This window comes from Pocillopora damicornis, chromosome 14, assembly GCF_964200805.1.
Source record: "Pocillopora damicornis chromosome 14, jaPocDami1.2, whole genome shotgun sequence".
NCBI lineage: Eukaryota > Metazoa > Cnidaria > Anthozoa > Scleractinia > Pocilloporidae > Pocillopora > Pocillopora damicornis.
The window spans coordinates 16,044,049-16,066,940 of record NC_142683.1 but is presented as its reverse complement, the minus strand read 5'-3'; the positions used below and the strand labels follow the sequence as shown (position 1 = coordinate 16,066,940).

The 22,892-nt window shown below is 38.3% G+C and overlaps 3 protein-coding genes across 5 annotated transcripts in view; 2 read left to right on the top strand and 1 right to left on the bottom strand.

Annotated features, from left to right (window-relative positions):
- Positions 1–22,892, bottom strand: part of LOC149034710 (supervillin-like) — a 122,275-nt gene that overhangs the window by 85,880 nt on the left and 13,503 nt on the right. The gene's annotated exons all lie outside the window — the stretch shown is intronic.
- Positions 8,582–11,309, top strand: LOC149034714 (uncharacterized). Its single transcript, XM_089194376.1, has 2 exons — positions 8,582–9,351; positions 9,594–11,309. The coding sequence occupies exons 1-2, from the start codon at positions 8,988–8,990 to the stop codon at positions 10,757–10,759; spliced, it is 1,530 nt and encodes a 509-aa protein (XP_089050502.1). The 5' UTR covers positions 8,582–8,987; the 3' UTR covers positions 10,760–11,309.
- LOC149034713 (uncharacterized) lies at positions 12,282–19,093 on the top strand. The gene has a single exon (XM_089194332.1). The coding sequence runs from the start codon at positions 12,314–12,316 to the stop codon at positions 17,117–17,119; it is 4,806 nt and encodes a 1,601-aa protein (XP_089050458.1). The 5' UTR covers positions 12,282–12,313; the 3' UTR covers positions 17,120–19,093.

Below are 22,892 nucleotides of genomic sequence, written 5' to 3'. Positions count from 1 at the left end.
TCCTTGTTGCTCTTTATTGAATTTATTTGTACATGAAGACAGGTAGCAAGGATTATTTGATATTTTAAAAACAAGCCATCTTGATTATTAGGAGAATTAAAGTTAGCATCAAAGACAAATCAATTTTGTGCACAAAACAATGTAAATATGAAATGAATACAAAAACAATTTGTTAAACATATATATATATATATATATATATATATATATATATATATATATATATATATATACTAGTAAACCACAAATGTCAGCACCTGTACCAAATTGAAATCCATTTCAACACTCATCAGCATGCATAAATGTATATATTTCATCACTGATTTTCCAGCAATAAGTGTAACACTTGAACTAACACTCACCTAAATAAATATGGGTGTTAGCTTAACTGTAGGAAATTGAATTAAAGAAATATATCTTTAATAAGTTTTGACCAGTAATCCCTATTAATCAGATAAGAGAGTTTTTCTTTGGTGTTGTAAAATTTCTTTCTTATGACAAAGGATTCAGCATAAACTCTCCCCTCTTGTGGAGACATGGTGGTCTTTAAGATTGGTGAGGTGGACTCATGGTCAAGAGGTCTGCATTTGTAGCCTGGCCTGGCCTGTGCTGGACTCAGGGTCAAGAGGTCTGGGTTCCAGTCAATGTGTTGTGTTCTTGTGCAAAACACTTTACTCTTACAGTGTCTGTCTCCACCCAGGAGTATAAATGGGTAGCAAAAATTAGTTTGGGAAACCTGATAAAATGCAAGGGGGGTGAAAGGGGGGGGGGGATAAAGGTGGAATGGACTTGCATCCTGTCCAGGGTTGGGTAGTAATACTCCCAGTTGCTTCATGTAAGGAAACCAGGCTTAAATAAAGCTCAGGCCCTGGACGGGCCACTTTTCAAATCCAGATGTGACCTAACTACCTAATAACCACCTCTTAGTTTAAATCATTTCAATTGCTACTGTTACAAATTATATAAACTTGAAACACACACATGTTGATTTTTGCCCAATTTATTTCAGTCAATTGCATAGGAATGTCTTTGGTAAATCTTGAAATTTATTGTAATGAGAAGTGAATTACTGTTCATTTAAATATTAAATAAATGCTTGTTTTCTTCAGTATATATATCCTTTGTTCTTTTACTGCTTTAACTATGCTATTAATATTAATTGCTTGTGATTTTGTGTCTATGTATCCCTCCCATTCTCAGAAGGGAAAAAATGTTTATTTTGCAACTGTGAATATGTTGAGCTAATTTTTTACCATTTGCAACCATCTTTTTTTCAGGCCAGGATGACTTAAAACAGCAACTTTTTGAAAGAAGCATCCCCTTACAGTTGCTATGGCTAAAGAAAGAAGTCCAATTAAGGTTCCATCTGAAAATGAAGACTTACCTAACATAGAGAATACTCCAGATTTTGATGAGGACACTTTACGAGGTGAGCTAGGTTCAACTTTGGCTTCAGTCACTCTTAAAACGTTTTCTATTCCACCAGTTTCAAGAATGTAAGCAGATGTGGAGAATGATATTAATACACTGCATGACCACTTTAAAGGATAACTTGCCAGTCATGACTCTCTTCTATGATTACAATATGCTGTTCATTGACTGAGAGGATCTATGACATATTTTTTATTTTCTTTTCTCAAAGTTCAAAGCAAATTACACAAAGTTATAATAAGTAAATGCTTTATTTGATCATCATATAACATCCATTTTGTAAGTTTGCATCATAAGTACCATCATCATCATCACCATCTTTCCATTATATTATGCAACATTAAATTGAAAGTGTCAACTTCCCCCAAGCAACCAATTTCCAGTAGAGTGCAAGTGTTATATCATTGAATATGGAGGTGTTTAACCCTTGACACCCTAACATCAGTATCCATATTCTCCATACTATTCTTTGTATGTTTCTTGTGGTACTGAAAAAGAGAATTCATTTGAAGATCAATGCTGGGGGAGGGGGGGAGGCGGGAGGGGGGACTGCACACATCCTCCAAGCTTTTCAAGGGATGGGTCAAGTCAGGCAGGTGCAAAAGTGGCAGCTGGCACTAAAGGAAAAATCTTCAGATTTTAAATCTCCAGATCTTGGCAGTTCTGCTTATGCACTAATTAACTACAACCACAGGTAATTATTAACTACAACCACAGACTTTGACACAAATTATTTTTTATTTTTTCTTTGCAGCCACAGCTGATGTTTATAGGAATGAGGGTAATGAGGCCTTCAAGAAAGGAGATTTCATCAATGCTATTCATTTTTACACCAAAGGAATTAAAATGAACTGCAATGAAATAGAACTGAAGGCCAAACTGCACAACAACAGGGCTATTGCACATTTTAAACTTGGTAAGATGATGAGAGCTTTAACATGCATTTTTTTTTTCTATTTTGAAGCTACTGAGTTGTCAGTAGTAGTTTTCTGAAAAAGGTGATAATTTTGAAAGCATGCCCGGAAAAATTTACATCTTATCTTGGCCTCTCAAATATATAAAGAAGTATCCTCTTACCCCAGATATCAACGAGCATCACAAGTTTTTCCCAAAATTATAGTAATGGTAGTTGGTTTGCAACATGTATGGCTAATCAGAGATATTTATTTCAATAACAGGAAATCACCAGGATTCACTAAGGGATGCAGAAGCAGCCATTGGGTTAAATCCAACTTTCATTAAGGCAATTGTGAGAGGTTAGATATGTTAGCTGTACTATAATAATAATAATAATAATAATAATAATAATAATAATAATAATAATAATAATAAAAAGAACTCAACACTCTAAGGTTAAATGAGGTTAAATGGAGTTCAATCTTGTCTCAATTGACTTTAATTAAGAGGTCGAGACCACCCTGATGTACATTTGAATCCAGTTCTTGACTGCTACGCCATTACTTTGCATTAATCATGATGAGAATATTATTTTGAGCTGGATGAACAACTCAATGCGGAATGCAAAGAAAAATTTCAGCATGAATATTTTAGTTCCTTAAGTTCAATAAGTCACAGGTGTCAGATATGTTAAGAGCGTGTCCACGAGAGCACCGGGCAGTCGTGCTACATGCCATCTCACCGATGTCAATGAAACTTTGCCAGTTTAAAGGGTCTACCCCAAAACTCAAAAAGACAAACTGGTTTCTGTTTTGGTTTTTTTCTGGGGGGAGATAGACCACCACCCCCGGTTTTTCTTAGTTTTCACTAAGGAAATCGCTTCAAATAGGTAAAATGTATGAAGCTCTCACTGCGATGGTATTTAACCGATTACTTTGAGGATTTGCACACATATTTTTACATCCTTAGTTAATGTCTGCTGCGAGTATCAGTCAGTTTGATTGACGGCTTGTCAATCAACAGAGGCAAATATACGACTGTGTTTTTAGACTTTTCGATTCATCCAAATATTTGACAACTTTGAGGTCAAATATCTCCCGTTGCCACACTAATCTTAATTACCCTTTATAACCCATCATTTCATCTCTGAAAATAATCAAAAAAATCTTTGGGCACTACCGTATTTTTGTCTTGGATGCCTTTTAAAATCTGCGACTGAGACAAGTATCTCCCAACTACACCTGTCACGCAATTCTTGCTCTAGGCGGTCACTTGACAAAATAAACCTACATTTTTAAGCTCTTTATACAAGGTGATTGATCAAGAAAGGTGAAGAATGTGAAGAACTTTCGAGAAAAACTTTCGAGATACATGTAAAAATCAATGGGAAAATCGTAGCGTTTCTTTCTTCAGTCGTTTATTACTTTGAAGATTTGCTAAAAACATCAGATATGGCTTTTGTACGGCGCAAAACATTCATTAGTCTATAATTTGATGGTTTATCATCATCATTGCTCATTTTAGGAGATTTTAAAGTCACATGCTGCGTGTTGGCTGATATTACTACATGTTCCAGTGTGCTACAACTTCGGCTTTTAAAGACGAGAAATTCTGCGCTCTCGCTCGTGAGCAAATATCAATAGTTCTTTTGGACTAAAAACTGTGCTTCTATCCCGAAAATAAAATTCAAATAGTGTTGTCGTTGTCACTTACCGCCATCGAACATTTCCATGCAGAACTCCGCTAAGCTAACATCTGTTGTGTGACCCGAAGACTCTCCGTAGGAATTATTCAAGCGCGTTGTTCGTGCTATCTGCTAGATAACAATTCCAAAATAATCTGCAGCTCACTATGATTATTTACCTGCTTCAATCGTAAAATATCTGCATATTTTTTTCAAGCATTCTATTACTACATATAAATCTACATCTCTCTAGATCGAGTGTCGCCGGAGTTTAATTGCGTGACTTGTAAAATTTTAAAATAAGAATGAGCCAGCAGTAATTTGACGAGTAGCCTTCCTGCAAATTTCCCTTGATGAAATCCCAAGACATAGTCAGTTGTTTTCGTAAGCAAAAACAATAAATATGAAAAAAAAAAAGTGAGATGCAAAAGTCTTTTTTTTTTTTTTTTTTAGCTTAATAGCAGCTGTAGCCTCTCCTGCAGTCTTCGTCTAAATTTTGCAAGGTCGCTCTTCTGCCTTGTTCGGTCACTTTCGAATTCTGAAGCTAAATCATTGGCAGCGGCCTCTCCGTCCCCATTCATATTTACAGAGGGGGACCTCATCAATGAGTCGATTTTTGTTACGGCAGATAACCGGCTAAAGTATCGAGCGATTTGCTGCTGTATCAACCGGTCAGTCTTAGACAACATTTCTGGCTGGTGTCGTCTCTTAAACTCGATATTTGGGAAATCACATTTTAGGCTGTTGCCTTACTAGTTTCCTCCCTTGTCCAGCACACGTCTAGTAGATAATTCTCTGCTTTCTGAGAAAAGGTGGCTGTTTTTTGTGTTTTCCAAAGAGCCCATCCAAAGTCCTCTTGGCTAGTTAGAGATTGTTCGTCAGAATTTTTTACCTGAGGTCCGACCTTGAACGTAGCCATCCCCTATAGAATGGCAAGCCGGTCTTAGTCTATTTCCTCTTGATCTTATCCTAGGCGGAATTTTTTTGTCGGCCTCACTGTGTTTGTCTTTGTCAGGGTACATTTGGATGGCAGCCAATTACTGAAACGTCTTGATACATCCTTCTTTTAGCAAGAATATCTCGCTTTCTTGTTTCGTCTATGACGGATTAGGTATAGTTCTCGCGATGACCCGCGTTCAGAAATCTGTGCACGTTGCTGATAACCACCCGCTTGTACGATTAGTTTGCTGAAGGTTTCTAATGTGACGAGCCTGGTGAGACCCTGAGGTGCTTCAAACTGTGCCAGTTGGTCTGTGCTATAAACTTGTCGCAGTTCTTAAGTCAGAGGGAGGATCGCCCACCTCTATCTATGTGAGCGCCTCTACAGTACCTGCGTATCTCTAGCAATCATATGATATAAAGTTCATCTCAGTCACAAATCACCAGTTAGGAAAACTGATGTTCAGATAAGCGCTCTTCTTGCCCTTCTTCCTTATTCATTACCGGCTCTAAGATAGCGGCTACAGTACGCGTTCTATTTAGGTTTACAGTCACCTTGCCGCCACCAGGAAGACTCGCCACCAGCTTTGATTTCTTCTGCCATCTGCAGATTCATCTCTCTCTCACTTTATGTCTCCGATTTTTATGAGGAGGATACTGGCATTTACGAACCCGAAGGTCTAAATCTCACGCCAAGTTGTGCACGATATTTGAGCTGTATACCCACGAATTTAGAGGTGTGAGCTGTTTCCGTCCCTGGCCAGCGCGAGAAAAATAACATTTGGTTCTACAGTTAGTTGCAAATGAACAAGACAACTGCACCATCTTGACTTTATCAATTCGAGTGTTAGATTAAATTGAGGGCTTTTTAGACACTCGATTTCTTATACGGCATCACATAGGATTACAAAGTCTGTTGCGCTGTTGCGAGAGGGAGGAAAACATTACCGGCAGTCTAAATTCTTTAAGAGTTTCAGAGACTTTTCAGAGATGTCTCTTCGGCTGTCACAAAAAATTGACCCTCTCTTAAGTTTACTGGGAAAAATGAACTTACAAGCTCCTTACAAACAATTTTGCTTTTTCCTCGGGCTGTTATAAAACAGATCATAAATTGACCAGTGAATAAAATATTTTGAAGCATCGTTCGGAATTTGCCTTTTTTGCGTGCAAATCAAGGGTAGACAAAGTTTATAAAACATTTGACAAGAATTTCATGGAGTTCACCTCGATAATTTTCGTCGGCCAGAGTCAAGACACACCAAGCAAAGTGACATCGCCCTCCAGTAAAATAATTTTCCAAAGAATAAATGTGGCGAGCGTGGGGAAACGCACGTTTTTTTTCATTATTGTGATCATAGCCCAATGATGTACCTAAATTGGTACTTACGGTATCAAACCATTGATTATGACAGGGTGAGCTTAATTTTTCTGTCGAGGTCGACGTGACTTCACATTAGAAGCGTTTTTAAAACAAACTAGTGAGCATCACTGCACGAACTGAGGAAGTAAAAACTTGTATTTATCTCCCACGCATTTCGTCTAACAATAGTAGACTTCATCAAGGAGTTTTACAAGTAGGGTAAATAAGCTTGCTCATATACAAATAGTAAATAAGTTGTCTCTTTACTATTGAAGCCAGTGGATATAATTCGCCAGGCGCGCTTACCGTGTTATACATGCGTGACATTTTTCGGACGTTACATGTAAGAGTACGTAATCTGTTTGAGGGTCACAGATTTAGTGTAGATATTTGACCCCTCGACGTCACGTTATGTCTCTAGTTTACAGAGGTCTTAGAAAGCTTCATTACTTGGATTTGCCTACTGCGCGTAGAGGGCTACAAGCGAATTTCTCGGGTGTAATTGCTTTTGATTTCTCAACTGATGTTGTCGCAAACACAGCTTTTGGGAGTCACGAAACAAAAAACTTATCAGGACCTAGTTTCATGTACTAGTGGAAGTAAATGGCAAATAAAAACATGTTCTCTTGAGAAATAAAATTATAAATAACAGATAAAGAAACACGCTGAGGGAATAAAAACAAACATACATGTGTGATAATGCAAGGAGGAGAATAAAAATACAAATAAAGAAAAAGAAAAAAAAATGGACACTCGTGTTGCAGCGCGTAGATATCTTTTGAGCTAGACCTACACACTTATGCCCGACACCACGCAAAGAGCCCTATGTCCTGATTTTAGCAAATCCTAAAAGTAATAAACGACTGAAGAAAGAAACGCTACGCTTTTGCCATTGATTTTTTTGTCTACATGCATCTCTCTAAACGTGAAATTTTTCATTCCTACAAAAAATCCCGAAAGTTTTCCCATTTTTTACCTTTCTTGATCAATCATCTTGTATAAAGAGCTAAAAAATGTAGGTTTATTTTGTCAAGTGACCGCCTGGAGCAAGAATTGCATGACAGGTGTAGTTAAGAGAAACTTGTCACAGTCGCAGATTTTAAAAGACATCCAAGACAATACGGTAGACAATACATATAGTGCCCAATACGGTAGGTTTTTTGATGATTTTCAGAGATGAAATGATGGGTTATAAAGGGTAATTAAGATTAGTGTTGTAGCTTTCTGGCAACGGGAGATATTTGACCTCAAAGTTGTCAAATATTTGGATGAATCGAAAAGTCTAAAAACACAGTCGTATATTTGCCTCTGTTGATTGACAAGCCGTCGATCAAACTGACTGATACTCGCGGCGCCTCTTTACTGAGGATGTAGAAATATGTGTGCAAACCCTCAGAGAAATCGGTTAAATACCATCACAGTGAGAGCTTCATACATTTTACCTCTTTGAAGCGATTTCCTTGGTGAAAAGGAAGAAAAACCGTGGGGTGGGCTATCTCCCCCCGGAAAAACTAAAACAGAAACTAGTCTTTTTTTTTAGTTTTGAGGTAGACCCTTTAAATTGGCAAAGTTTCACTGAAATCGGTGGGATGGCACGTAGCACGACTGCTGGTGTTCCCGTGGACACGCTCTTAAGTCACTATCTAGCTGGTTTAAAAAGAAGGATCAGGACTTAACTAACTCTTAGTGTTTTTGTGGGAGTTGTTGATCCCAATTTAAATGTTCTTGGAAGTTTTAGTTGTCTTTAAAGCTAAATAAATCTAACTGAAACCTAATAGGGCCTGTTTATTCTTTTCCGTTTAGTTTTTTTGTTTTGTTTTGTCTTTTTTTTCTTCTGGTCTGTAATGATTTCAATGGTTTCAGGTTCTTTTCTCAGAATTGAGCTACAGTAATAGTATGCTTCTTTGTGTTGTTGCCTACAGGAGCCGCTGCTTGTGTTGAATTGAAGAGATTTGAAGAAGCAATCAGTTGGTGTGATAAGGGACTAGCTGTATCCTTTGAAGGAATCTTTCATTTTTAACCGTGGGTATAATGGAAATAGTTTCCATAATTTGATGTTTCAAGGTATTAATTATGATGGGAACTTTTCAGCTCAAATACTTTAAGTGTGTGTTATTAAGAAACGGAGGAAAAGTTATTACCTCATGACTTATTAAAGATATTACTCCTTTTAGCCAATTTGACTTAGTTATACTATCCATACCAATAACTGGTACATTAATTTAGATAACCCTTTAATTCACAGACCAAGTTTGTAATTGTCCTTACTGTTAAGGGGGGATTCTACCTGAAATTAGCTCAAAATATTGTTTTTTTGTTTTCTTCAGAAATGCGAGGTTCAACTATTCGACTTTACACTGACGATCGTTTTTACCGAAAAATTTTAAAATATAAATGAGAAATTACGTTAGAAAAGAAGAGGTATCTAAATAGAAATCTCGTTTCCATGGCAACCAAAACAGCATTTTTTGTTTCTTACTTGTTTACCAGCCTGTTTGGAGCTCAAAATATGTCAAACAAGCCCGAAACGCCCCTTAGAATCCTTGTGCTATCTTACATGAAGGGGAAAATAAGAAATTGAAAGAGTAACACTGGAGACGAGTGAGAGATTTTTGTGTGAAAGTTGTCACAGTGTATTGCGAAATATTGAACTCCTTTTGTCTCTTTTGTGCTGGAATGACTGGAAAGAAGAAAAGAACCGTTTACAGGAAAACTAGGAAAAGAAAGGGGCATGGAGGAGATCGTAAAAAAGCGCAATTACTGAAGAAAAGCGGTTGCAACAGGAAGAGTGAACCAAACGAACCGACCCCAGGAACTTCGCACGATCAGTCTGATCTGTCAGATTTTGGCGAAGAAAGCGATCAGCTTCCTAGTTCTTCAAGGAAGAAGATGAGATTCCAGAGCTCAGAAGATGAGTCTTCTTCAAGTTCTGATGAAAACAAAAAAGTTTTCGAGGTAGCTGAGGTAGAAAAAGGATACAGGCTCGTTGATCTAAAGAGCTTCTCTTCTGTGCTCTCAACTTTACACAAATGCGAAGAAGGTGAGAAAAATATCACACATCATAAATATGCTTTTCAGCCCCTTGAACCTAAAGAAAAACGATAGTTAGAATTATTTGCAGAAAAGGAGTTTTATTATTGTTTAATCATTTTTTCTGATCTTTCTTCACTGCAACACTTGTACACATTTATGGAGGTGTGAACTAATGCTCCAACATTGTGGTTCTGTTTGGTTCAGTAACTATAGCTAATAGCATCCTTTTCCGTCATGTTTTTAATATAGGAGACCTTACTATTGAAGAAAATACCGCTAGCCGTTATGGACTGATGTCAGATCTCTCCATTCACTGCAATTCTTGTGATGAAAGTACTCCTTGGCAGACATCACCCAACCTTGCCAAGAAAGGCAAATCATTTGATGTCAACCGGAGAGCTGTCTACCACTCAATAGAAACTGGAAGTGGCTACGACGGACTCTCTTCTTTCTGTGCGATAATGAACATGCCTTGTTTGTCAAGAGCTGCTTACTACAAGCAAGTTGATGTAATTTTGGAAGCACTGGAAAGTGAAGCAAAAGAAGAACTAAAAGGTGCAGGCCAAAGGCTCCGAAAGCTAATCATGGAGGAAAATGGCATCTCAGACAGCACCACAATAATTGATGCTGCTGTTAGCTTTGATGGCACTTGGGCCAAAAGAGGTTTCACATCACTAACAGGTGTTGTTTTCGTCATCTCAATTGACACAGGAGAAGTTTTAGACTATCACGTGATGTCTAAATCTTGCCGTAAGTGCTCCCTAAAGAACTCACAATGTGAAGGGAATGTGGAAGAGTTTGAAGAATGGAGGAGGGAGCATGTTGCATCTGGAGATTGTGACATCAACTTCGAAGGAAGTTCACCTGCTATGGAAGCAGAAGGAGCTTCTGTTCTTTGGAATAGATCCATCGAACTTCATAACATGAGGTACAAATGGATGGTGTCAGACGGGGACAGTAAGGCCTTTAACACTGTTCAACATGCCTATGATGACTGTGAAGTTATTAAACTGGATTGTGTAGGCCATGTGCAGAAAAGGATGGGCAAAGAAAGATGTGTACGAGGAAAAACCCAGAACCCAAATGAAAGCATCAACGCAATGGTTTGGGTCCGGTGTCCCAAACATAAACACCATGGAGTGAAAGTTGTCCGGTGTGCTGCTGCGTCTGCAGTCTGCCACTTCCACAGAGGTGCAGAAAGCAGAGAAAGATTGATGGAAAGGCTTTCAATTCCTGGAGGTGCATTTACTGAGGATGCATTTCGACTAAGAGATAATTCAAGGCTTCGGAAAGCTGATAAGCAGGCAACGGCCAAGGAGAAGAAGCGCCGGCAGGGATTGCAGCTTATCCGTACTCAAAGAGAAGCGGCTCTTCGTGAAAAAGAAGATGTTTCATATGAAGCTGGGGCATTCTAACTCTTGCTCTTGCCTATCCTAATTATATTTGAACTTATGGCTACTCATTGACTTCATAATTTGAATACAGGAGGTGTTTAATTTTAAAATCTTGTAACTTTAGGCCTTTTTTTCTCAAAACGTATTTTTTAATACTTGAGAAAAGATTACTCAAGAAGTATGAGAGCTATGGACCTGAAATTTTTAGGGATTGCTGATCTAATTGAGTTATTTGGGATGAGTGAAGGAAAATGCCATAGAGGTCTTTCAAAAGAAATGATTAAACAAATAGTGATCATGTGTTAGATGTGTAACTTGACACCAGTGCTGTGATGTCAAATTTAAAAAATTCTTGAAATCCTTCACTCATCCCAACAAGTATTCAATATTCTTTAGAATAACAGCAAAATATTGGTATTTCATTGAAACAGTTTCTAACAATCTTTACTCAAGTACATATAGGTGAGACACTACAAGTTGTTAATTGAAATGACCGGTGTCAGGTTACATTTGCTGCAGGTGTGACATAACACCTTTTTTTGAAAAATATAGTTCATAAGCTTTCCAGTGATATATAGTTTTAGATAGTTGTGACCAAAACTTAAATTCCTACAATTATTTGAAAAAATGCACTTTTTTTAGGTAGAATCCCCCCTTAACCGTACGATTTTTGTAATGTTAGTTCGAAGAGTTCAGCATTGGATCAACTAATTATCCCCAAATTGATATATTTTTTTACTCTCAACACTTAGCTGATTGATATTGTATTGCTATTGTAAGGAGAAATTCTCTCTTGCATGGGAGTTAAAGGGTTAAAAGACTAATATTCATCCAGTTTATACATGGTAGGTGGGTAGATGATCTCTCTAAAACAGGCCAGAACAAAAAGCTCGGTAATGTTTACATATCTTATGCAGATTTTCTTGCCTTCGACCTTTTTCCACTATTTAGGGACTCGGAAACTTTCGTCCTGCTTTCCTATGGACAAATACAAATTTTAAAGACATGTATTTGTGTTGTAGACTCATTTCTTCTACTGCTGTAAAACATTTGTCTAATGTTAAAGCTATATTAATTTAAAAACTGAGCAAGTGCTGCTCAGTTTTTGAAAAATGTAGATATTTCGCGTTAAATTTTGAGGTTGCACACTGAAATGTAAATTTATTTCATAACTGACTTTAAGACTGAATGTTGATAAAACATCTATCTTTCATGCAAGCCCTCCTAATGGGCCATTTTATAGTTGTGTACTTAGAGTACTTGGAGTAAAGCTGAAGATGACCTTGTTGTGATAGAGACCACTATCTAGTGACGATAATAACAAAGTAGTTTGCTTTAAAAAGCAGCAATGTTTTTATCATAACAAGGTCACCGTTGGCCATCGCTCGTGTTCAGAGGCTTGGGAACCAAGCACGCAAATGTTAATGTGGACTATTACATATCAATATGACCAGAAACATGATCCTTTTTAATTTTTGTACATTTTTAACCCTTAACATGAAAAAGATTGACAAAAACAATAGGATCTTGTTGTCATTAAGACTTCAGTCTGTCAGTGAAGTGGGAGATAAGTCCATGGAGGAAAAAGATCCTATTCGTCATGACCACGGTAGTGCAAGTTCAGGTGATGTCAAGAAAGTCATATATCTCTCTAATCGGGGAGAAAAAGCCATAGAGAACCTCAACCTGTATCTTAAAAAAGCTAAAGAAGTAGGAGACAAGCATGGTGAGGGTCGTACTTATGACAATCTTGGCAATGCTTATGACCGTCTGGGTGATTTAAAAAAAGCCATAGAGTACCACAACCTACATCTCAAAATAGCTAAAGAAGTAGGAGACAAGTATGGGGAGGGTAACACTTATTGCAATCTTGGCAATGCCTATGAACGCCTGGGTGATTTCAGAAAAGCCATAGAGCACCACAACCTACATCTTAAAATAGCTCAAGAAGTAGGAGACAAGCATGGGGAGGGTAACGCTTATGGCAATCTTGGCAATGCTTATTACGGTCTGGGTGATTTCAAAAAAGCCATAGAGTACCACAACCTAAATCTTAAAGTAGCTAAAGAAGTAGGAGACAAACATGGGGAGGGTAACGCTTATGGCAATCTTGGCAATGCTTATCACGGTCTGGGTGATTTCAAAAAAGCAATCGAGTACCACAACCTACACCTTAAAATAGCCAAAGAAGTAGGAGACAAGCATGGGGTGGGTAACGCTAATGGCAATCTTGGCAATGCTTATGACCGTCTAAGTGATTTGCAAAAAGCCATAGAGTACCACAACCTACATCTCAAAATAGCTAAAGAAGAAGGAGACAAGCATGGGGAGGGTGGTGCTTATGGCAATCTTGGCAATGCTTATTTTAGTCTGGGTGATTTCAAAAAAGCCATAGAGTACCACAACCTCCATCTTAAAATAGCTAAAGAGGTAGGAGACAAGCATGGTGAGGGTAACGCTTATGGAAATCTTGGCAATGCTTATGGCCGTCTAGGTGAATTCAAAAAAGCCATAAAGTACCACAACCTAAATCTTAAAATAGCTGAAGAAGTAGGAGACAAGCATGGGGAGGGTAACGCTTATGGCAATCTTGGCATTGCTTATAAGTGTCTGGGTGATTACAAACAAGCCATAGAGTACCACAACCTACATCTTAATATAGCTAAAGAAGTAGGAGACAAGTATGGGGAGGGTAACACTTATTGCAATCTTGGAAACGCCTATGAACGCCTGGGTGATTTCAAAAAAGCCATAGAGCACCACAACCTACATCTTAAAATAGCTCAAGAAGTAGGAGACAAGCATGGGGAGGGTAACGCTTATGGCAATCTTGGCAATGCTTATTACGGTCTGGGTGATTTCAAAAAAGCCATAGAGTACCACAACCTAAATCTTAAAGTAGCTAAAGAAGTAGGAGACAAACATGGGGAGGGTAACGCTTATGGCAATCTTGGCAATGCTTATCACGCTCTGGGTGATTTCAAAAAAGCAATAGAGTACCACAACCTACACCTTAAAATAGCCAAAGAAGTAGGAGACAAGCATGGGGTGGGTAACGCTAATGGCAATCTTGGCAATGCTTATGACCGTCTAGGTGATTTGCAAAAAGCCATAGAGTACCACAACCTACATCTCAAAATAGCTAAAGAAGAAGGAGACAAGCATGGGGAGGGTGGTGCTTATGGCAATCTTGGCAATGCTTATTTTAGTCTGGGTGATTTCAAAAAAGCCATAGAGTACCACAACCTTCATCTTAAAATAGCTAAAGAGGTAGGAGACAAGCATGGTGAGGGTAACGCTTATGGAAATCTTGGCAATGCTTATGGCCGTCTAGGTGAATTCAAAAAAGCCATAAAGTACCACAACCTAAATCTTAAAATAGCTGAAGAAGTAGGAGACAAGCATGGGGAGGGTAACGCTTATGGCAATCTTGGCATTGCTTATAAGTGTCTGGGTGATTACAAACAAGCCATAGAGTACCACAACCTACATCTTAATATAGCTAAAGAAGTAGGAGACAAGTATGGGGAGGGTAACACTTATTGCAATCTTGGAAATGCCTATGAACGCCTGGGTGATTTCAAAAAAGCCATAGAGCACCACAACCTACATCTTAAAATAGCTCAAGAAGTAGGAGACAAGCATGGGGAGGGTAACGCTTATGGCAATCTTGGCAATGCTTATTACGGTCTGGGTGATTTCAAAAAAGCCATAGAGTACCACAACCTAAATCTTAAAGTAGCTAAAGAAGTAGGAGACAAACATGGGGAGGGTAACGCTTATGGCAATCTTGGCAATGCTTATCACGGTCGGGGTGATTTCAAAAAAGCAATAGAGTACCACAACCTACACCTTAAAATAGCCAAAGAAGTAGGAGACAAGCATGGGGTGGGTAACGCTAATGGCAATCTTGGCAATGCTTATGACCGTCTAAGTGATTTGCAAAAAGCCATAGAGTACCACAACCTACATCTCAAAATAGCTAAAGAAGAAGGAGACAAGCATGGGGAGGGTGGTGCTTATGGCAATCTTGGCAATGCTTATTTTAGTCTGGGTGATTTCAAAAAAGCCATAGAGTACCACAACCTCCATCTTAAAATAGCTAAAGAGGTAGGAGACAAGCATGGTGAGGGTAACGCTTATGGAAATCTTGGCAATGCTTATGGCCGTCTAGGTGAATTCAAAAAAGCCATAAAGTACCACAACCTAAATCTTAAAATAGCTGAAGAAGTAGGAGACAAGCATGGGGAGGGTAACGCTTATGGCAATCTTGGCATTGCTTATAAGTGTCTGGGTGATTACAAACAAGCCATAGAGTACCACAACCTACATCTTAATATAGCTAAAGAAGTAGGAGACAAGTATGGGGAGGGTAACACTTATTGCAATCTTGGAAACGCCTATGAACGCCTGGGTGATTTCAAAAAAGCCATAGAGCACCACAACCTACATCTTAAAATAGCTCAAGAAGTAGGAGACAAGCATGGGGAGGGTAACGCTTATGGCAATCTTGGCAATGCTTATTACGGTCTGGGTGATTTCAAAAAAGCCATAGAGTACCACAACCTAAATCTTAAAGTAGCTAAAGAAGTAGGAGACAAGCATGGGGAGGGTAACGCTTATGGCAATCTTGGCATTGGTTATAAGTGTCTGGGTGATTTCAAGAAAGCAATAGAGTACCACAACCTACACCTTAAAATAGCTAAAGAATTAGGAGACAAGTATGGGGAGGGTAACACTTATTGCAATCTTGGCAATGCCTATGAACGCCTGGGTGATTTCAAAAAAGCCATAGAGCACCACAACCTACATCTTAAAATAGCTAAAGAAGTAGGAGACAAATTCTTGGAGGCAGGGGCCTACTATTCATTAGGATGCGTTTTTGAGTTGCAAGGGGGACTGCCAAAAGCCGTTGAACATTACCAAGCTAGTATAAACTTATTCAATTCCTTGAGAGTACTTCTAAAATCTAAAGATGAGTGGAAAGTTAATTTTCGAAATCAGCATCAAATGGTGTATACGGGTTTATGGAGAGTTCTCGTAGAACAAGGTAATGTAGATGAAGCCTTATTTGTTGCTGAGAAAGGACGAGCTCAAGCTCTGACCGACCTCATGGAATCCAGTTTTTGTGGTGGAACAAGTCACCACAAGGGAGAAGATGAAGATTTTGCAGTTTTTAAAAACGTTCCATCAAACACTGTCTTTCAGGCGGTGGACAAAACTGTTGTCAATCTTTGGGTTGTGTCCGAAGGAAAACAAGTTCAGTTAAGACAAAGTAAACTCAAAGGTTTTGTTTTAGAGAATAGTGGATCTAGCCAGTCCTTTGAGTCGTTCATGCTCGGTGTCTATACACAACTTGGTATTCGTTCTAATGTGAGGTGCGAGAATCGATCTCTAGATGCTTTGAGGGAGGGCCGTTCAAAAGTGGATAAGAAAACCAAAGAAGCCAACCCTCAACCTCGCATCCAACAAGACGGATGCTTGAGCACTTTGTATGATATCGTTATGAAGCCGGTGGCTGACCTGATTCAAGGAGATGAGCTACTCATTATTCCTGATGGACCCCTGTGGATCGCTCCTTACGCTGCATTGAAGGATGGTAATTCTAAATACCTGTGTGAATCGTTCACAATCCGAGTCGCTCCATCGTTAGCAAGTCTTAGACTCATTGCCGATTGCCCAGATGATTATCACAAAAGCAGTGGTGCTTTACTTGTAGGAGATCCGTGGGTATCCGAGGTCACTAACAGCGAGGGAGAGAAAGTCCTCGAACAGCTTCCGTGTGCTAAAGAAGAAGTAGAAATGATCGGAAAAATTCTGAATATCACGCCAATCACTGGCAGACAGGCCACGAAACGTGAGGTGTTGAAAAGACTCAGTTCCGTTTCCTTAGTTCACTTTGCGGCACACGGATGTCCGGAAACTGGCGAAATTGCTCTTACACCTGACCTAGACCGAATATCTTCTGTGCCTACGAAGAAGGAGGATTACATTTTAACGATTCGAGATGTGTTGAATGTTCAACTTCGCGCCAAACTTGTTGTGCTCAGTTGCTGCCACAGTGGTCGGGGCGAGATCAAGGCTGAAGGTGTGGTTGGCATTGCGCGCGCTTTTATGGGGGCTGGTGCTCGGTCTGTTGTGGTGTCCCTGTGGGCGATTGATGACGAGGCTACTCTCGACTACATGAAATGCTTTTATCAACACCTTGCAGAAGGTAAACCTACAAGCAAGTCACTGAACCTGGCCATGAAAAGCCTCAGAGAATCAGATGAGTTCCATGACATCAAATACTGGGCGCCCTTTTTGCTGATTGGAGATGACCTCACGTTTGACCTGATGGCAAAGGAAAGAGAAAATTTGAATAGAAAATCAAATAAATGAGAAAATCTTTTTTTTCATCTCAAAATAATGAAGTAGGATCTTGGAAGGTTTAAATGTTTGTCTATTTCAACCAATTTTTGGCTATTTTTCTTTACTTTTTATTTTTTTTTTGTTAAATGGAACTTGAGATGTGCAACTTTACTATGGTGAAGAAATAAAACAGTCTATTTCATTATATTTTGATCAGTGGAATTGTCATTTTTTGTTACCTTAACAAATTTAAATGCTTGCGAAGAGAAACAACCAACATGTCACTCAGCTCTGTTCCTGTATTACAATCAGTTGTATGGAAAATAATTTAAAGGTTATTTCTTTTACCCAACCAGGGGCTTTTCTACCGAATTACCTTTATGCTCTAAGCTGTTGATAAGCAAAGAAACAATTCGTTATTTGCAAAAGTTGGCGAATTTTTAAACTTTGATTGAATATGTATGTCAATTGAATATGTGAATTGATCTTAGACCGTTTTCTACATCATAAATTACTTTGTTATAATCTACCTTCATCTTTACAAAAAAATTGATTACCATTTTGAACTCAATCCATTTTAATGCAATCTAGTTCTGTCAGTGCCAAGATTGCCATTCTAAGCTTAATTTGAAGAAGTAAACATCAGAGATGATGTTATTAAATTTACTAACCATGTGTTAGAGACATTACACCTACTTTTAGGGGTGTAGCCAGCCTCTAGTCCCGTAGGCCCGGCCTATAAGTGTTTTCTGCCCGCTTGACTTTTACTAAAAGATAATATGACTCTTGCAAATGTTGAAACAAAAATTGAAATTTGTGAGGGAAGAGGCTTACAATTAGTCAAAAAGCTGGCTACAACCCTGTTTTCAATCAAACGAGTCTGGCCAATTTTTGTCCGTTTTACCAAACACTGATCCGTTCGTTTTAAAGAACGACGACAGAGAGGCTAAAAATTGTCCATGTAATCTAAACTAGGAAAGAGGGACGCAGAGTTCTCTATATAATTAAAGTTTCCATAGATGTGACTTTTAATGTATGTGACATGGAATTTGTTGTTTCTAGTAGGACAATATTTACGCTCATAAATGAGAGAAGCAGTTAACGTAAGCCATGTAGTCCTCAATGGGAATTATTTTGGTAAAAAGGCTCATTAATTAATGTAAACCTAGTGCGTAGTTGAAAAGGTTCAGGGCTTCAGGATAAAACTTCTAATTGTTGAAAATCACCTCTTCAAAATTTTTCATCGCTTTAAATGTACCTCAGCATGATTTGAAGATGTCTGATAATATCTTTGTTAGGTTTAAGAATTTATAGATTGGTATTTAGAGCACACTTTGTAATTAGAACCCGTTATGTGGTCAAAAGTTTTAAGATATACTGTATCAATGCTGTTTTAGAAGAAAGCTTTGTAAAATAAATCTTAGTTTTGCAGATTATTGTAACTACCATTGGTAAATGCTGGTATAAAATGTAATAGTTAACTTCACACTTGGTTCAATGTAACTAGGATTTTAAAGACATGCTGGGACAGTTTCAACTAAACATGGTTTGTATAATGTCAGTGTATTTCGTGTGAAGTGTTTTGATGCTTTTTTTTTTAGGTTGAAGATAATTGTTCATTTACCTCAGTTTATATTAATTAACTCATGAACTCCCAAGTTCTGAAGAAAAATTCTCCCAACTGATAAGAATGTGTTTCTCTTTGCTGCCGCTTGTTCCGAGAATTCGATGTAACATTATGTTTCTAGGAAAAGATTATCCTCCAGTTTAGATTTTCCCTCATTGTTATTGACTCCATGTTTGTCGGTGTATTAATACTGTGAGGAGAATTTAAATTATGATCAGTTTTGGGAGTAAATGGGTTCATTTTAGCGTCTCCGTTTAGCGCGTATTTTACTTAATGCCTTGAACGATTTAATGCAGTTTCTATTGTGCTTATTTTTTTACTTCTTTGTGTAAGAGAAATATAGAGTGTATAAAATACAAAAACTGCGTTGATTTACAGTGTCTGTCTCCATATTCTTAGGATGCACGTAAGATGTAGAGAAAGCAGATCCTATGGGGACTTCAAGGCTTGTTTTGACCCGCGCGCCAGGTTGATAATGTGTGCAGCTAACAGTGTACTAACATTCCATGTTTCAAACTCCCGCCCACTTAACAAAAGCGCGGCAGGCCAATCCACAGCCGGACTCTACCGAGTCGGTAGCCGCCATCTCGGCTGTAGACGCAGAGAAGACCCTGAGGAAGAGTTTTGACAGAAGAATAATTGAGAAAGGATAAGTTACAATAGTGCTTAGAGAGATAGTCGATGACAACTTGAGAGATTCATCATGAGCAAACACGTTCCTTCGATTATTAAACTCCATGTCTCCTCGAATACGCACTCCTATATGCCCCTCTTCCCCGTCCCTTTACATCTCTGTACTGCAAGGTTTATCATCATACAGCACAATACAACATTATACCCCTAAGTAGCACTGTAAATCCGTAAAATGCAGTAACTAGACAACACTTCCCAACAATATGTACCCCTAGATAGCTCTATGCTTCCCTCTACTAAATTTTAAATCACCTTACAGCGCTATATAAACAATTGTTCCAATTTGGCGCCAAAATAAGTGCGGATATTTGCGCGTGGTCATTTTCTCGAATTTTCTGTTCCAAGATGCGGAAACTGTGGGCTTCGAGGAACAGATAATATCCAAGGACAAATATCCGTACATATTTTCGTGCAAAATAGACGCTATTGTGTTATTTATCCTTCAAATATTTTGCAACGCTCGTGAAAAATGTTAATGAACAGCTTACTGAATTGAACACTCGATGAAAACCTCTGCGTCGTTTAAAGAAAACACAGCATTTTCCAGCGCAGTCATGACTCATCTGACGTGAAGATACAGAGATCGAGAGTTGATTACGGCCTCAAGTTTCAAACTCGTAAAGGCGGGAAATATGTCTTGAATTCTTAGGTTGGACTCAAAAAGTCTGAAACAAAATCATTCATGATCATCGTTATCAATTCTGAATAATTGAAATTCTATTCACGTTTACTTTAGATTATAAATTTTACTGCCATTTTGCCAGTTATACAAAGAAATCAAGACACTGAGCAATACCCACAACAAGACACAGCTACAGTGTTGTGAATCTCCATCCTCATCTTCAATAGAACTATGCTATCACGAAGGTAGTGCGCGTGCGTTTGCATTTTAAAGTCACTTTAGCACAAAATAATGACCCGATTGGCGAGAATACAGGCTAAACACCCAACAGCGCTGGTGCTTTTTGTGTTTTGGTGTTTGCTCGCTAAAAAGCCCGAGAAAAAGTTTTCACTGTCTATTAAATTATTGATTGTTTTCATTTCTCGGGTTCTTCTTTAAAACCGGAACTCGGTTCTTAGCGACTTGTTCAAGTACTGCTCTTATTTAAGAGTGCTTATTTAACTCAGATCGAGATGCCACTATATTTTTCGACTATATCAACTCTAGGTACCCTAACATCAAGTTCACTATGGAAAAGCAGTTTAATCACAAATTACCCTTTTTAGATGTCCTGATTGACAACCATGACCCCAGTTCCTCTCTAACTAGAATTTACCGCAAGAAAACTTTCACTGGGTTACTAACTAATTATTTCAGCTTCACCTCGTACTCTTACAAAGTGGGTCTCATTAAGACACTCGTTGATAGGGCTTACAAGATTAATAGCACCTGGTTAGGGTTTCACGAGGACATTAACAAGCTTACTGATATTCTAAAAAAAGAATATTTTCCCTGCTCATTTAATTAATCGAGAAGATTATAAACCGTTTCATTACTGGGACTCAAAACAATCATCATCCCCGGGGTTCCCCTCCCACCACTTCACCTACGTTCTACTTTAAGTAACCCTACATAGGCCACTTTTCTACTATCACTCAAAAAAAGATCCGCCATTTTATGAAGCGCTATTGCAATCATGATGACTTGGATATCAAACTGGTTTTTTCTTCCTTCAAAATCGGTAACTTGTTTGGTGTGAAAGACCCTGTCCCTGACGGGCTCCGTTCACGTGTGGTTTATAAGTTTGTATGTGGTGGCTGTAATACCTGTTACGTCGGTGAAACCTGCCGGAATTTTTCCACACGTGCTAGAGAGCACTTAGTAAGTGACAGGGCCTCTCACATTTTCAGGCATTTGAAAGATTCTCCGCACTGTCGCGCTCTGTGTTCAGCAGATAACTTCCATGTTTTAGATCACGACTCCGCCGGTTTTCAGCTTAAGATAAAAGAGGCTATTCGTATTCAAAGAGAACAACTATCTTTGAATCAACAATTACACCATGTAAATCTAAAACTATCTTTTTAATTCTCACACTTGCATGCTTTACCTCTCTTCTTGTTGTCACTATTCATCTTAATTAGCATTGTTGTACTTTCTATATAATTCAACTTTCAACGCTTTGTACAGTAATTAAAACCACTAACATGGCATTTGATGATGAGGTATTATAAAATGTTGTTACTATTGGACTAACTATCAGCGATATTGATGGGAAACCGCTAATTTTCAAGCACAATAAAAGTTCTATAAGTATAGACAATGTGCACTTATACGCCATATTTGTGTAATTAAAAGAATTCATTTCGCGAACTTTCCTTCGTTCTTCAAACCACTAATTTTCTAATATTTATGCGGTACTTTCATAATTTATTCATTACAATTTCGTGCAAATGTAAAACGTAGATTAAAGCTGGGTCGATCTGTCCTCATGGGACATTCGGTCAAAACGTGTAAATCATTACATTGGTGCAGAGGAATTATTTTTCTCTAGTTATTCCGACATCCCTCAACGCACAAATTCAGGCGAATTTACTCATTCTATAAGTCGCGAAGTCGGAAATGAAGAGCGTCCCACCTACCAGAAAAAATTGATCCCTGGAACATTTGCGCTAAAATGTCCGAAAAATTATTAATACCTGTACAAGACAAAGGGATTTTTGATAATATCTTTGCTTCGACTAGTCAAATGATGATATGCGCCCTTGATGTGACATAATTATAAATGACGTCATAAACTTGGGCTCCAGGCCTCTGCAGTGATCATGATGCTGACGAATAATACAGTGAACTTATGTCTGTAACTTGAAAACTTTACATTTTGGGATTTTAAATTACGCTTTGGCATTAGTTCATGTCTTGTGTGAGCAAATTTTTTTGGTTTGAGTCGATGAAATTATCTGCTGAGAACTTCTATTTACGATTTCTTGTTCAACCCGACAGAAAACAAACGAAGGAAGGAAACCGTGGAGAACAATTCTCAAGCTAAATCTTCACGCCACTCAATGATGTTTTACAATGTAAAAGGGAAGAAGAGCTCAAAAGAAACTTAGGAAAGAAAGCAGGCCAGGGACACGCTCCAGAGGTTCAAAAATGGTGACGATCTGAGCGGTAATTATAAACGACAACATAAAAACATTAAATCTAAATTACCATAACTTACAACTTAGTTCTTTTTTATTTATTCAGCACTACGCTTAAAAGGAGAATTGAGAGGTATGTATCTTTGCATCATAAAGAGAGTGGCTTTCTATTCTCGAAACCCCCACGGATTACTGCTGCTAGAGTCAGTGCAAGGTCAGTCCAACTAACCTGAGGTCGGTATATACTCATTATACACCTCATGAGAAAATGATGGGACAGGGAGGGAAAATCAGGGCGTTGGCTAAATATATCAATTCCAATTCAGTTATTTTTAGATTGAAGCGGGAAGCATTGTGGTTTCCTAATTTAGTTTCTTTATTGCCAAAGTCTAAGATTAAAAG